This window comes from Notamacropus eugenii, chromosome 1, assembly GCF_028372415.1.
Source record: "Notamacropus eugenii isolate mMacEug1 chromosome 1, mMacEug1.pri_v2, whole genome shotgun sequence".
Classification (NCBI taxonomy): Eukaryota; Metazoa; Chordata; class Mammalia; order Diprotodontia; family Macropodidae; genus Notamacropus; species Notamacropus eugenii.
The window spans coordinates 738,605,812-738,618,236 of record NC_092872.1 but is presented as its reverse complement, the minus strand read 5'-3'; the positions used below and the strand labels follow the sequence as shown (position 1 = coordinate 738,618,236).

Genomic DNA, 12,425 nt, shown 5'->3' with positions numbered 1-12,425 from the left:
CTGGCAGTGAATGCTCTTTCCCACAATGGTGGCTCAGTAACTAGTGTCATGGCCAAGTTGGTCACATCCACCTATTTTTAGTTCCCTTTCTTGCCCTCAGATATTATCATCATGGGACTTTTGCTTCGTTGAGCATAAGTTGTCCTCAGAGCCTGTTAGAAAACTGGCTGGTCAAAATAAAAGGCTGCTGCTGGAGTTTCCATTATGCAATATAAGACAGTCTCTTAAGATTGCTCCTCGTATGCCTTAGGTAGGCTTTATATGCCTCAGGAATTCTGGGAAGGCAGAGATGGGGACCAGTGGCTTAGGTGTGTTTAGAGAAGTCTGCATGGAAGAGGCAGGTCTAGGGCTGGGCTTGAAAGGAATGGAGCCACAGGAGGAATGGGTCAAGAAGAACCTTAATAAGGCCAAAGGTAAATTGGTGCTACGTGTGGAGGGTTCTGGATTCTAGTAGCAGAGGATCTTCATTTTGAGGAGTAGTGTGAGAAAAAATTGCAAAAGTGAGACAGGTCTTCGTTAGGATTAGGAAAACCTTTCATTACTTTTTTTCTTAACATACACAAAAATAATCCTTATCTTCCCTCTCTCCATGAGGAATGTGAGGTAGCCACAAGTGGTTATTTAGAGAAAGAGAGACTGCTTTAGCCCTCTTCCCACCCAGGGGTGATAGGCCTGGGCAAATACTCACATCCTCCTGTCTTGTTTTTTAGGGTGCTCGGGAAACTTTTGAAAACTACTACAGGAAACAGAGGCGGAAACAGGCCCGGCTGGTGCTCCAACCCCCATCCAACATGGTAGGACTCCTGCATCCACTTTCTTCAAGGCCTCTGTCTCCTGAGAGATTTTGACATTATCTCAAGGGGGCTCCTTGTGTTCTGAGCCTTCTTGATTTTCATCTCAAAACTTTGATTTGTTTTTTTGTTTTATTGCAGCATGAAACTTTAGATGGCTACAGGAAATATTTTAATCAAATCGTAGGGTAGGTGTTCTTTTTATATTTATATTCTCTTCATAAAAGCAGATGTTTGTGGTTTGTGTAATACAGATGATTTCCTCAATATATTTCCTATATGTGTGTGTGTATATATATATGTATGTAGGTAGGGTATGTATGCATGATACATCCTATATATACATGTACACAGACACACACATATATGTATAAATATAAAACTCTTGAGTGGAAAAGACACAATTTTATTTTCCCGTAGGGTATCTGGAAAGAGGCTGTCCCACTATCCGAATTCTTACTGTGTTGCATATTTTGGGGGGAGATGCTGAACTCTGAACTTAGCTCCTTTGGTAATCGCTCTTTTCAAGGAAGTGGAACCAAATGTCATGTGTCCCCTGTATTGTAGCTGAGAGTCAAAGAAAGCGGTGTAGCTATGTAAGCGCTGTGAGCCTCTGTTTGGCATGGCCATCTTCTCTTGGGGATTCTGATGGGCTAAAGCAAAGGAGAATCCTGGCCACTGTTAGAGCAGAAACATGACAGAAAAAATGGTGAAAGTAAATGTGACAGAAAGTAGAAATTAATATCGAAAGTTACCAGAGAATAAACATATTTCGCAGAGACAGAGGAAATCGTAGAGCCATCTTGATTGTTGGAAGGAGCCAGCTTAAAGTCACGGGACTCAGGAAACGATGTTAACCAGAATGAGCTGTTTTGTGGCCTGTTGTCCCTGTTCTTGCTCAGCTGTGTGTGACTCTTCATGGTCCCATGGGGGGTTTTCTTGGCAGAGATGCTGGAGGGGTTTGCCACATCCTTCTCTAGCTTATTTTACAGATGAGGAAACTGAGGCAAACAGGGTGAAGCTAGTTTATCCGAAGCCAGATTTGAACTCAGGAAGACTCATCTTCCTGACTCCAGGCCCAGTGCCCTGTGCCTTATGTTGCTAGCTAGCTCCTTTGTGACCGGTGACAGTCACCATAATTGACAAAGTTGGATGAGAACCAAATGCCTCCCCCCTCCCCCCCCAGTGAGGATGTTGATGGAGATCAGGTTGTTTGACCTTGAACAAACTTGTTCAGTAGGGGACAGTGGGATGGTGGGGGCATGGTGCCAGCTAGCTTCTGGTACTCAAAGGAATGTTACATGGAAGAGGGATCAGTGGGGCTCATTTTTAGTTGCAGAGGGCAGAACCAAGCCCAAGTGTGGTGGTGTTAAATGACTGTATTGGAACTTGACATCAGAAGCACTTTGCTTTGCATACTCAGCTCATCCTTCCTGTTCATTTCCCTGTTCTCCTTTAGGGCAGTCTCAGGAGTCTTCTTCATTTCTGTTGGACTTCCAGGACTAAGCATTGATAAAATACATTGAAATAGGACTCCCTTTTGTAAGACAAAACCTCCCATGTTTTCACCTTTGGATCAAACAGGTTAACATGGCTCTTGGAAGGAGATTGATAAGGCCAGCCTTTGCACTGAACATTGGCAGCTTCTGTTCTATGACAGCTTCTGTTAGCATATGGGATAGTACGAGGATTGATAACTCATTTAATAATTACTCTGATTATGTGTACATTGAAGTTTAAACTCCAGATCACTGATAGAAAATAAATGAGTTATTTTGTGGGATCTTTTTTGTATTTTGTCATCATCTTAGTTAAAAAGTTCCTTTATGGGAGAAGTGGTTTATTTTCTGTCTTCATTATTTTTTTAAAATTTATTATCTGGTTTTAAAGTGTCCCCACCCCAAATTCCACAAGAATTTTTTTTTTTGAAAAGCTGATGTATACTTCTGCATCACAATTGGACATTTACACATTCACATATCTGTTTCTCCCTTAAATTAATGTATATAACATTTGATAGCAATGCAATTTTAGTCTCCTCAGCAACTACTCAGAAGATACACACATGTGCAGGGATGCTTTTAACTAGTGAGAGAAGTCTGATCCCCATTAGGAGGCCGCACAGTTTTCTGCAAGAAGAAATTGGCCATTAACTTTCCTAGAGCATTCTAGCTTTGTCTTTGTGGCACGTGATGTTTGTCCAACTCTTTAGATAATGTCCAGGCTCTGTAATTTCTGACAGCTGTGCTTGCTTTTCTTCTTTCTCAGTTTTTTTGTGGTTGAAGATCATATTTTACATACGACTCAGGGCTTAGTGAATAGAGCCTACATTGATGAACTATGGGAAATGGCCTTGTCAAAAACCATCGCTGCACTTCGGACCCACTCGGTAAGTGAGCAGCCTCTGAAGGCTCTGCTCCCCCACTCACTGACCCCCTGAGAAGACCTGTCTTCTGATTTTTCTTTAAGTCCAGTACATAGGGACATGTTGGACAATAGGTGCCCCTTGAAAGGGCTCTTCTTTCCTGTTCCCTTGATGGCCGCATTCTCCAGTATTGAGCTCACCTTTGGCTGAAGGTCCAACTCGGAAATTATGATTCTGTGTTCTATTCCCGCTTTCATTTTGAGCTGGGTTGACTTTTCAAGATGTGCCAGTAGAGGGAGCTTGACCATTCTCAATCAAGTTGGCAAGTCCTGAATATGATTGCTAACAAATTATAAAAGTAAGGAACAATATATACACATAAATGTGTGTATATGTATATATACATATATGTATATGTGTACATGTGTATACATGTACACATATGCATGCGTGCGCGCGCGTGTGTGTGTGTGTGTGTGTGTGTGTGTGTGTGTGTGTGTGTAAGTGAGGAATACTCATTTGAGAAGGGACCAGGAAAATGTCAAGAATTTAAAAAAACAAGTTCTTGCCCCAATATTTTTATACAACATGCAATCAGTGAGGGAAGGACCACATTTCTTTTGGGCAGACTCTGTTGGACCTTAAGTTCTGATCTAATGAGCCACAGGCATGCTTGTGGAGCTCAGAATTGAATATAATAGCTTTTCTCTTTTTAAACATTTGCTCTGATTTCATCAGTTGAGTGGAATTGGTCTCTGGACTAAGTTGAGATGTCCATGAAAGTCTTTGTTCAGTTTATTTAAGCAGTGGCTTCAAAGTGCCTGGGAGCCAAACTTGGTGTTACTCTGAAAGTCAGTCTGAATAACAGTGGCTCTACCTTTAAGCTGAATTCCTGCCTCTTCTGCTGATATGATCCATGTATAAAAAAAAAAGCGGGGGCGGGGGCCCGGTGGGGGGACAAAGTAAAGAGTGAGCTATTGTCAGATCCCTGGAGTTCCTTCTTTCTAGCCTCCTGGCTGTGTTTGCTTGATATGACTGAGCCAAACCCCTCCCTGCACATCAGAGGAGCAGCTAAGATGTGCCAGAAGCTTTGGCCACCTCCAGACAGTACCTGAGGATCAGGGGCTAGAGGAGTCACAGCCAGGTTGGCTGCTGGTAGAGCCTGGGGATTTAACTGACTCTCATTACCCTCTTTATTGGAGTCTGGGTTTTGGCTCCTCCGTGCTAAGTTAGCAAAGGAAGAGAAGGCTTAGGGAATCAGAGATTTTCAGAGCTGGAAGGACTTTGACAGTATCTAGTCTCCCCTGTTCATTTTATAGATGAACCAATTCAGTTTTCCAGAGCAATTGATTGACCTAAGATTTCACAACCAGTTAGTGCCAGACTTGGAATTGGGATCCCTGCTTTCCGGCCTCCTGACCATAGCAGCCAGTTGTCTTCACATTTCCCTATGACCAGCACTTGTCCTAGGAGAGACATGTGCTTCCTTAGTGCAGTTGTGCCTGATGGAGCCACAGGCCATTATTTCTGTAAGAAGCCAGGACCTGCCTCCGCAGCATGAGCATATCTCTGCACTGAACCATCTGGGCTAAGAACAGGAGAAATTCCTGGGTTGACTTTAAAGGTAGGAATAGATCAAGAATGGAACTTTCTAGAGTTGGAGGGAAGTCAGGAGAGCTTTTCTTTTTCTATTCAAGTAATAATATAGAGGATCTGCCTAACTTCTCTGGGCCTCAGTCTCCTCTCTGTGATAAATGGACCCATAAGGGGCACTGCCCAAGGGGATTGGTTATTATCATGGTTATTATTCCCTCCTCCATAGTGCCTAGAGGCAGGTCAGTGTTGCTTTTGTACATGTTTGTTGATAATCACGTTGGAGGAACCATGAGGAACCCATCCTGATCTGAAGGACAGAATTGGGCATGCTTGGGGTTCCAGGTATGGAGAGTCTCCAGTCCCTCATGAAGATAAAACTGAGAGAAATGCTGTATGCTGAGAGCACTGATTGTGTCTAAAAGACCCAGGCAGTCACAATTCCACCTTTTCACAAATGAAAATTGTTGCAGATATGCACTGTGCCCTTGTAAGGACTGTCCTAGCCCTGCTGCTTTGGTCCTCAGGCCTCGCTCCTTCAGATGCTTTGAAAGCTATAAGGAGAGAAGCCTCTGTCTCTTGGGACTCTCTCTTCAGGTGGCTTGTGGAGGTAGTATGGGAAATCCAGGCTTTTCTACCATTAAACATCCCCTCAGAGTCTTCTGAGTCTCCATTGTATGACTTGAAACCAAGTTGCAAAAATCAGAGCATTCTTCAGGCCCAGGGAATGATGCACCTCCTCTCTACTGCAGGGAGTGTCCCAGCTCCCCAGGTGCCCATCCCTTCCATTTCAAGGAGAGCTGAGATAATAACAAATACAGCCTATCCTCTAGAGGAGCACATCGGGGCAAGTGGGTGAATGACTTTGCATTTCTGGGGAAAGCTGTGTTGCCCTCAGAGAGTTGCTTTCCCCACTGAGGAACTGTCTTCCTCTAAAGGGAGGTGTCCTCAGGTGTTCTCTCCTAGAGATTTCACAACTCACTTGCTCTCTCTGTAGGACGAGAAGTTTCCAAAGCCCCTGGGCAACTCCAGACTCAGTCAGAGTTCTGTTGTTGGAAATGGAACAAACTTTTCTCATTAAGAACAAGGAGGGGAAATTGGAGCTGGAAAGTGAAGCTGCCTGGCCTTCAGTCCAACATGCCCTTGGTCAGGCTGTCCAGGCTTGATTTCTGCCCCTGGTCAGGAAGTGCAAAGTGCTTTCCTTCCTGTTGACTCTCTGCTGTAGGGAGAGCCTTTGCTGCTCTCTGGCACATCTCCATGCCTTCTATATGTAGCACGTTCTTGGGTTCCAGGCGTTGATCTCGAGAATTGCCCTGAAAGGATGGGCATGGCTGAAGTTTTCCTTCGAACATGCATTGGGTACTCTGCTGCATCCCTAACTCTTGCCTGAGGTATTCTGAGCTTCCTGGCTCTGCACGTGAAGGGCCAAGGGTGACCATGACCCTGGGGATGACTGTGTTGAGCAGCCACAATGCCTCCCTAAATGCAGATCCTCCAGTGCACTACTGGCATCTTGGTGCAGATGTTTATCCAGATTCATTCAGAAGTTAAATAATTGTATAGTTCTCAGTGTGACTCTTTAAAGAGGAACTTGGAATGAAGACCCTTGGGTTTGAACCCCAGCCCTGAGACTCGCTAGATACATGTGTTCAAGAAGAAATGCCCACATCCCTGGGCATTTCTGAGTCTCAGTTTCCTTCTCTGTTCAAAAGGCCCACTATGCCTTATACTACCTACTTCAAAAGTTTTTTGTTAAGAAGGGGATAAGGATGGATTGAATCTGTCATTTCATTGGCAATGGGAACCCCTGGACAAGGAAGGAAATTCTTTCCCTCGGTGCAGGTGGGCAGGTGCCTTCTCTGCATTGTAAGGTCATAAAGAGCTCACTCTGGTGCTGACTGGTTTTGTCAGAGGCAAGACGTCCCCTCTGGCCCCCGTGCTCCCGCCTCTCTGTCCACTGCCCATTACACCCCTCTGCTTTCTTTGAATGAGAGCCTTTGCAAAACCCTTTAAGTGCTATGGAAATTGGAGTTGTTACTCTTGTCATTTCCTTTGATTGAGCAGAACTGTGGTTTCACTTGCCAATATTTGGTATGGTTTCTTTTCATGGACCTGCTTCTGGATCTTGGTAGCTGAATTGTTAGTGCCAGCATCCTCTGTTGGCAGAGCCCCCTCCTGCCGTGGAATCAGAGGCTGTACGAGGCTCTCTGAGGCTGAGCGGGGGCGAGTAACCCCAAAGGAGAGAAGAGACGGACACCGTTCCGTTTGGTTTTCAGTGTCTGAAGCTCTGTTCTTCCCTGATTTTCTTGTTTTTTCTCAGTCTTATTGCTCTGACCCAGACCTGGTATTAGATCTGAAGAACCTCATTGTCCTTTTTGCTGACACGCTTCAGGTATGTGACTTCCGTTCACTTAAATCAAGCTCAACTAGTTAGTAGTTCTCTCTCTACATAAATTTGGGGAAAGGCCTTTGAATGTTTCCTTCTGTTTATTTTCCCATGGGGCACCCCTACTAGATTGTCGTTATCTTCATAGCGTTCCATGCCCCCCTCTGCCCTCTCCCAGTCTACTTTTAGCTCTTCCTCTCCCACATTTATAGAGTGCTGAGTAAGTTACTGTATCGCCAAGGCAATATTCACAGCACTGGTGGTGACTATGAATATGGCAGCATTGTTCTCATCGCAAAATATAAAAGACTCTCCATATAGAAGATGGAAGAAAAACATTTATTTACGCACCAGAAAGCAAAATCCATCATGGTGACCAAGAAGTAAATAAACATGATCACAGCAGGGGGCAAAGCCATTCTCAAACCTCTCCTCCCTCAGCCAGGGCCTTCTCACTATCAACTGTCACAGTGTGTCAGCTGCCTATGTTCTATCCCCTCTGACCTGACCCCACTCACTCACTTCCTCCCAGTTCCACTCCACCCTTCCTGTTCCGCCTCTTCAGCAAGCTTCTCCCACCACATGGGATCCAGGCTTCCAGGGGATTTAAGCAGATCATATGGACCTATTAATTAATGAGGAAGATCTTTCCATTTAAATTACTATTACAGTTACTTCCAAACAGCAGGAAGTGAGAATCTGGGCTCCAACCAAGGGTGTCTTTGGAGTTCCTTGGGCTCTGCCTTCTGGAGAAGCATTGACTTATAGGAACCATACTTACAGGATCCAGAGCACTGTGTGATGGAGAGGAGGGGGTGTGGGTTTCTCACTTCCTTTTGGTTTTCACTAAGGAGTGAGAAGAGGGACTGCTTTTGTGTTGAAGGAGGTGGGAGTGGGGAAGGCTGAAGTGTCAGTACTCAGGATGTTGAAGGTGATCTTAATGTTAGGAATGGTTTTAACTTTCCAACACTAAAGGTTTAAATCCTTATGAAGCCTAGACTGGCTGTCTCTGGGGCAAGAATGGCAGCCCACCCAATTAAGTCCCATTTGAATTAGTAACCAAGGAAGGAAGGACGCTGTTCAGTGCCTGCTCCTTAGCTAGAAAACAGGGATCAATTTGTAAAATGCTTAGTTAACACAGTGCCTGCTATATGGTCAGCACTGAAGGAACGCTTCTTTCCTCCCTGCTCCCTCCCTGTTCTTCTTCCTAGAGTTAAAAATAGTTAGAAATAATGAATAGTTAGAAAAATGAAGCTGCCTTATTCCTCTCCCCCAGGTGTATGGTTTCCCAGTAAACCAGCTTTTTGACATGCTGCTTGAGATCAGAGACCAGTACAGTGACACCCTATTGAAGAAATGGGCAGGCGTTTTCAGGTGAGAGATTTGACTTCTAGGACCTAGCATGTCTCCCATGTGGTTGCTCATTCCACCAGGGCAGTATGAAGCCCCTCTGCTCATGAGGATCATTTCATGAATTGCTGAGGATGAAAATATTGTCACCCAGCAGCTGCCCTCATCATGACAACCCTGAGATTGTAGATATGCGATCAGATGCTGGACTCTAAGACTTGTGGACTTAGCCTTTGAGAGGTCCTGTAATACACTGGGTTTGGAATCAGAAGATCTGGATTCAAGTCATACCTTTCTCACTTACTACCTGAGTTGACCTTAGGCTGAGCCAGTTTCTTCTTTTGTAGAGAGAGAGTGGAGGATAGCCTCTGAGTCTCTTCTGGCTTGGCATCTCTGATCCTGTGCCCTAATAAGCATTGGGGAAAGATGGAAGGACCTCAGTGAGACACTCTTCATGGCAGATACTTTGTAGCTGTGTGATCCTGTACAAGTTACTTAACCCTGTTTGCCTTGGTTTGTTCATCTGTAAAATGAACTGGAGAAGGAAATGGCAAACCACTCCAATATCTTTGCCAAGAAAATCCCAAGTGGAATCATGAAAGAGTCGGACATGACTGAAATGACTGAGCAGCAAGAACAAAGGTCACACAGGTAGCAGGTGAAAGAGGCAGGCTTTGAATTCAGTCCCTCTGATTCCCAAGCTTTTTCAGTAGTGTCGATCCCAGGACCCAGGTTTCATGTAATTAGGTTTATGAGAAAACCAGCTTTAGATAATCTATTTTTCCTGAAGAACTTTCCCTTATGCCCCAAACCCCATGCAAGTGAAGTTAGGTTTGTCTTATTTTAAAGAAGTAGGACTTTGGAGGGAGAGGGGAGGCTTAGCATTATTGCAATAATGTCCTTGTGGCCCCCAGATTTCCTATGAGTACCCAAGCTTTCCTTTAAACCTTCCTAGAAATAAGACATTTCCACTTGGAGTTTTCATTGTGTCTACAGACCTTTCTCCTGGGCTCTAGAGGGAGAATGAGATGAGGAAGATAGTCTCTCTCCTCAAATATGGCCCTGCAGCCCCAGGCCCCACAACAGAAGCTCTCTTTGAGTCGTCCCGTGGTAATTTCTGACGTCCGTCACAGACGGATGCAGTGTTTTCAGTCACCAGACCATTATTTCCTTATAGAGGCCTTTTCCCTTGTTTCTCTAGCCCCCTGTGCCACAGTGGGTCATTCATGTAATGTAACGCTGGCCGGTCGGGTACTGAGGCACAATACGTGGCATTCCCTGAGTTTAATCTACTTAATGAAATGATAATAAAAGTATCCTACTTGTTTCACTTCGATTAGAGATCGTGTATTTTGGGGAAGACCTTTGCGGCGGTAAGCTCAGAAGCACGTGTCAGGACACATGACCCTTGCCCTCCGGTTGTTTCTGGACTTATGGCTCAGACATCCTTCCCTGGGGAGCTCCTGCTATAGATGGTCAGGCAGAGTGCTGATTGAAGCAGCCTTCAGATGACCTAGAAAGCACCGGAAAAAGAGATGTGGCTGAAGCCTCACAAAGGCCAGCATAAAGTTACCGTGGCCTCAGGGAGAAGCATCTTTTTGTTAGGCACAAAGCCTGCCGAGGTCTCTTACCAAGCTCACATTTTTCTAGTTCTCACATTCCATTTATTGTGATTCACCTTCTAGTGCAGGCAGCTCTTGAGGTATCTTTGGAGTCAAAAAAGCTCTTGGAGAACGTGGGGAGGGATGGGAGGCACGGGGTTATCATCCTGACTACTGCCTTTGGGCTAGCTCAGCCAGCTTGGCATTGGAAAAGGGGGCATGTCTGGGGTTAGTGGAAGGCATCAGTCTGAGGGACAAGTCAGCAAGCTCCTTGTTCAGATTATTTTCCGACAGACATACAGATCTTCTTCCAGAGTCATATTGATTGGGTGGCAGTGGGTTTTTAAACTCCTCTCCTCTTTACAAGGAAATTCCTTTTTGGGTCTTGGCATAATTCACTTTTTTTCCTTTCTCTAGAAACATACTTGACTCAGACAACTACAGCCCCATACCAGTTTCCAGTGAGGAACTCTATAAGAAGGTGGTTGGACAGTTCCCATTCCAAGATACAGAGCTGGAAAAGGTAGGGAGAACTATCTAGTCACTGGATCCTTTAGAATCTTTTCTTTCTGAACATTAAGATCTCTTTCAGCTTCTTGAAAGTGACCCCTTTTAACTCCTCAGGGAGAGACTGCACTTAGCCTCCCGTGCCTGTACCAGAAGCTGCAGGAAGGGAGGGGTCCCTTAGAACTGCCCTCGTCCGGTAGGCCTGGGGCTGGCCCTGGTGCTTTGGTCTCTGGGACGCTGTTTATTGCTTTCTTAGGCCCCTATTTGTAAAGGGCCACTTAGTTCCAGCCCCAAGGAGGGAGATCTCGGAGAGATTGTCTCCACAAGAGGAATGAGCAGCTTGCTTGCCTTAAATTGAGGGGCTTGTTTCTTTTGGTTTGTAGTTTGTTTGTGAAGGTCTTTCATGTCTGCTGGCTTGTGACTCATGGTCTTTATTTCCTGCATTTACAGCAACCGTTTCCAAAGAAGTTTCCTTTCTCTGAATTTGTGCCTAAGGTTTACAATCAAATTAAAGAATTTATCTACGCCTGTCTTAAGTTCTCAGAAGATCTCCATCTGAGGTATAGTATGAGACAATGCAAACACAGACACTGCCAGAGTCTTGTGCTTTCTGGACAAAGACATTCTGAACAATCTGTGATGTTCTCCTTGAGTTTGGAAGACTTACCCTGGCCCCGGCTCAGTGCACCCTGCTCATGATGTCAGAGGGAACCAAACGAAGGAAGTCTGGAGCCCTTTTCCCCCTTGATTCTGTTGCTCCAGATTTTCTCTAGGCCCTTTCCCTAGTGCAGGTTGATAATCAGGATGTGCAGTGTGTTGCACAACTTTGCCTCCAGGGTCCAGTTTCCCCTTCCTTTGCAAGGTTACATTTTAAGGCCAGCTGATTTAAGGCCAGTAGTCAGTGAATTGTCTTGCAGGGATCAGGGAAGAGGTTTAGTTTTATTTTTTGTCTTTCCCACAAAATGCCTTGTACGATGATTAGAGGTGGCTGTTCAAAGAGAGTATTATTGTGTTTCATTTCTGTTCAGAGAGACTACTCCCCAAAAATGGTGTTTTAAAATTTCATTTTAAAAATATTTGTGGATTATACACGTGTCGTCTTTTCAGATGGTCCAGTAGACCGTCTTTAATGATATCAAGATAAGAGTGGATGAAACAGGTGGGATGACCCCTCAGCATGAAAGAAGGCTGTGCGAGGAGTGAAACAGAGAAAGGTTTCCTGTATGTAATTCTTGCTCCATTTTCTTCCCACCTTCATCCTCTGCTGGTGAAACGTGGGTTGGGTTTTTCACAAGATGTGTATATGACACTCCATGATAACTGGACTGAGTTTTACAGTTGCTTTTGTGAGTAGAGAGTGAACTTAATTTTCTCTTTCTTCTTCTGATTCTACCATTTAGAAATTTAGCATTTAAATAAACAAACCCCATAGTCTATTGAGTCAGGTCTTCCTCAGCTTTGCCATCTGAGTCAGGATGAATGAAAGGTGGCCTTAGGAAGCCAACTTGCTCTCTGACCTTCCTGTGAAATGTTGTCGGACTCATAGAGGTGTCAAACTTCCCTGACTCCCAGAGTGGAGATGCTCCCTGTGGATTACAGATCAGAACTTCAGTTCTTTTCACCATGACCAGGATGATGGCTTTTGTCACTGAATGGTCTCCAGGGCACTACCTTCTCATGTCCGTGGATGAATGTTATTAAAATTCTTTGAAAGTGGCTAGCTTTTTGTGGCCCTGCTTTTTGGCGGAGAAGTAAAAGGTTGAAGGCAGAGTGTGGGCAAAGCCAGCTCAAGCCTTCCTCCTGCTCAAGTATATGAAGTATTTGCCTGAAAA

At 44.7% G+C, this 12,425-nt stretch overlaps 1 protein-coding gene across 4 annotated transcripts in view; it reads left to right on the top strand.

The window, feature by feature from the left end:
• The window catches only part of EXOC6B (exocyst complex component 6B), a 607,915-nt gene that overhangs the window by 322,864 nt on the left and 272,626 nt on the right, over positions 1–12,425 (top strand). For all 4 annotated transcript variants that reach the window (XM_072613606.1, XM_072612000.1, XM_072612825.1 and 1 more), the window contains 7 exons: positions 711–794; positions 933–979; positions 3,060–3,180; positions 7,070–7,141; positions 8,412–8,509; positions 10,504–10,609; positions 11,044–11,153. In XM_072613606.1, coding sequence (XP_072469707.1) covers positions 711–794; positions 933–979; positions 3,060–3,180; positions 7,070–7,141; positions 8,412–8,509; positions 10,504–10,609; positions 11,044–11,153 — 638 coding nt within the window. The remainder of the gene's footprint in view (positions 1–710; positions 795–932; positions 980–3,059; positions 3,181–7,069; positions 7,142–8,411; positions 8,510–10,503; positions 10,610–11,043; positions 11,154–12,425) is intronic.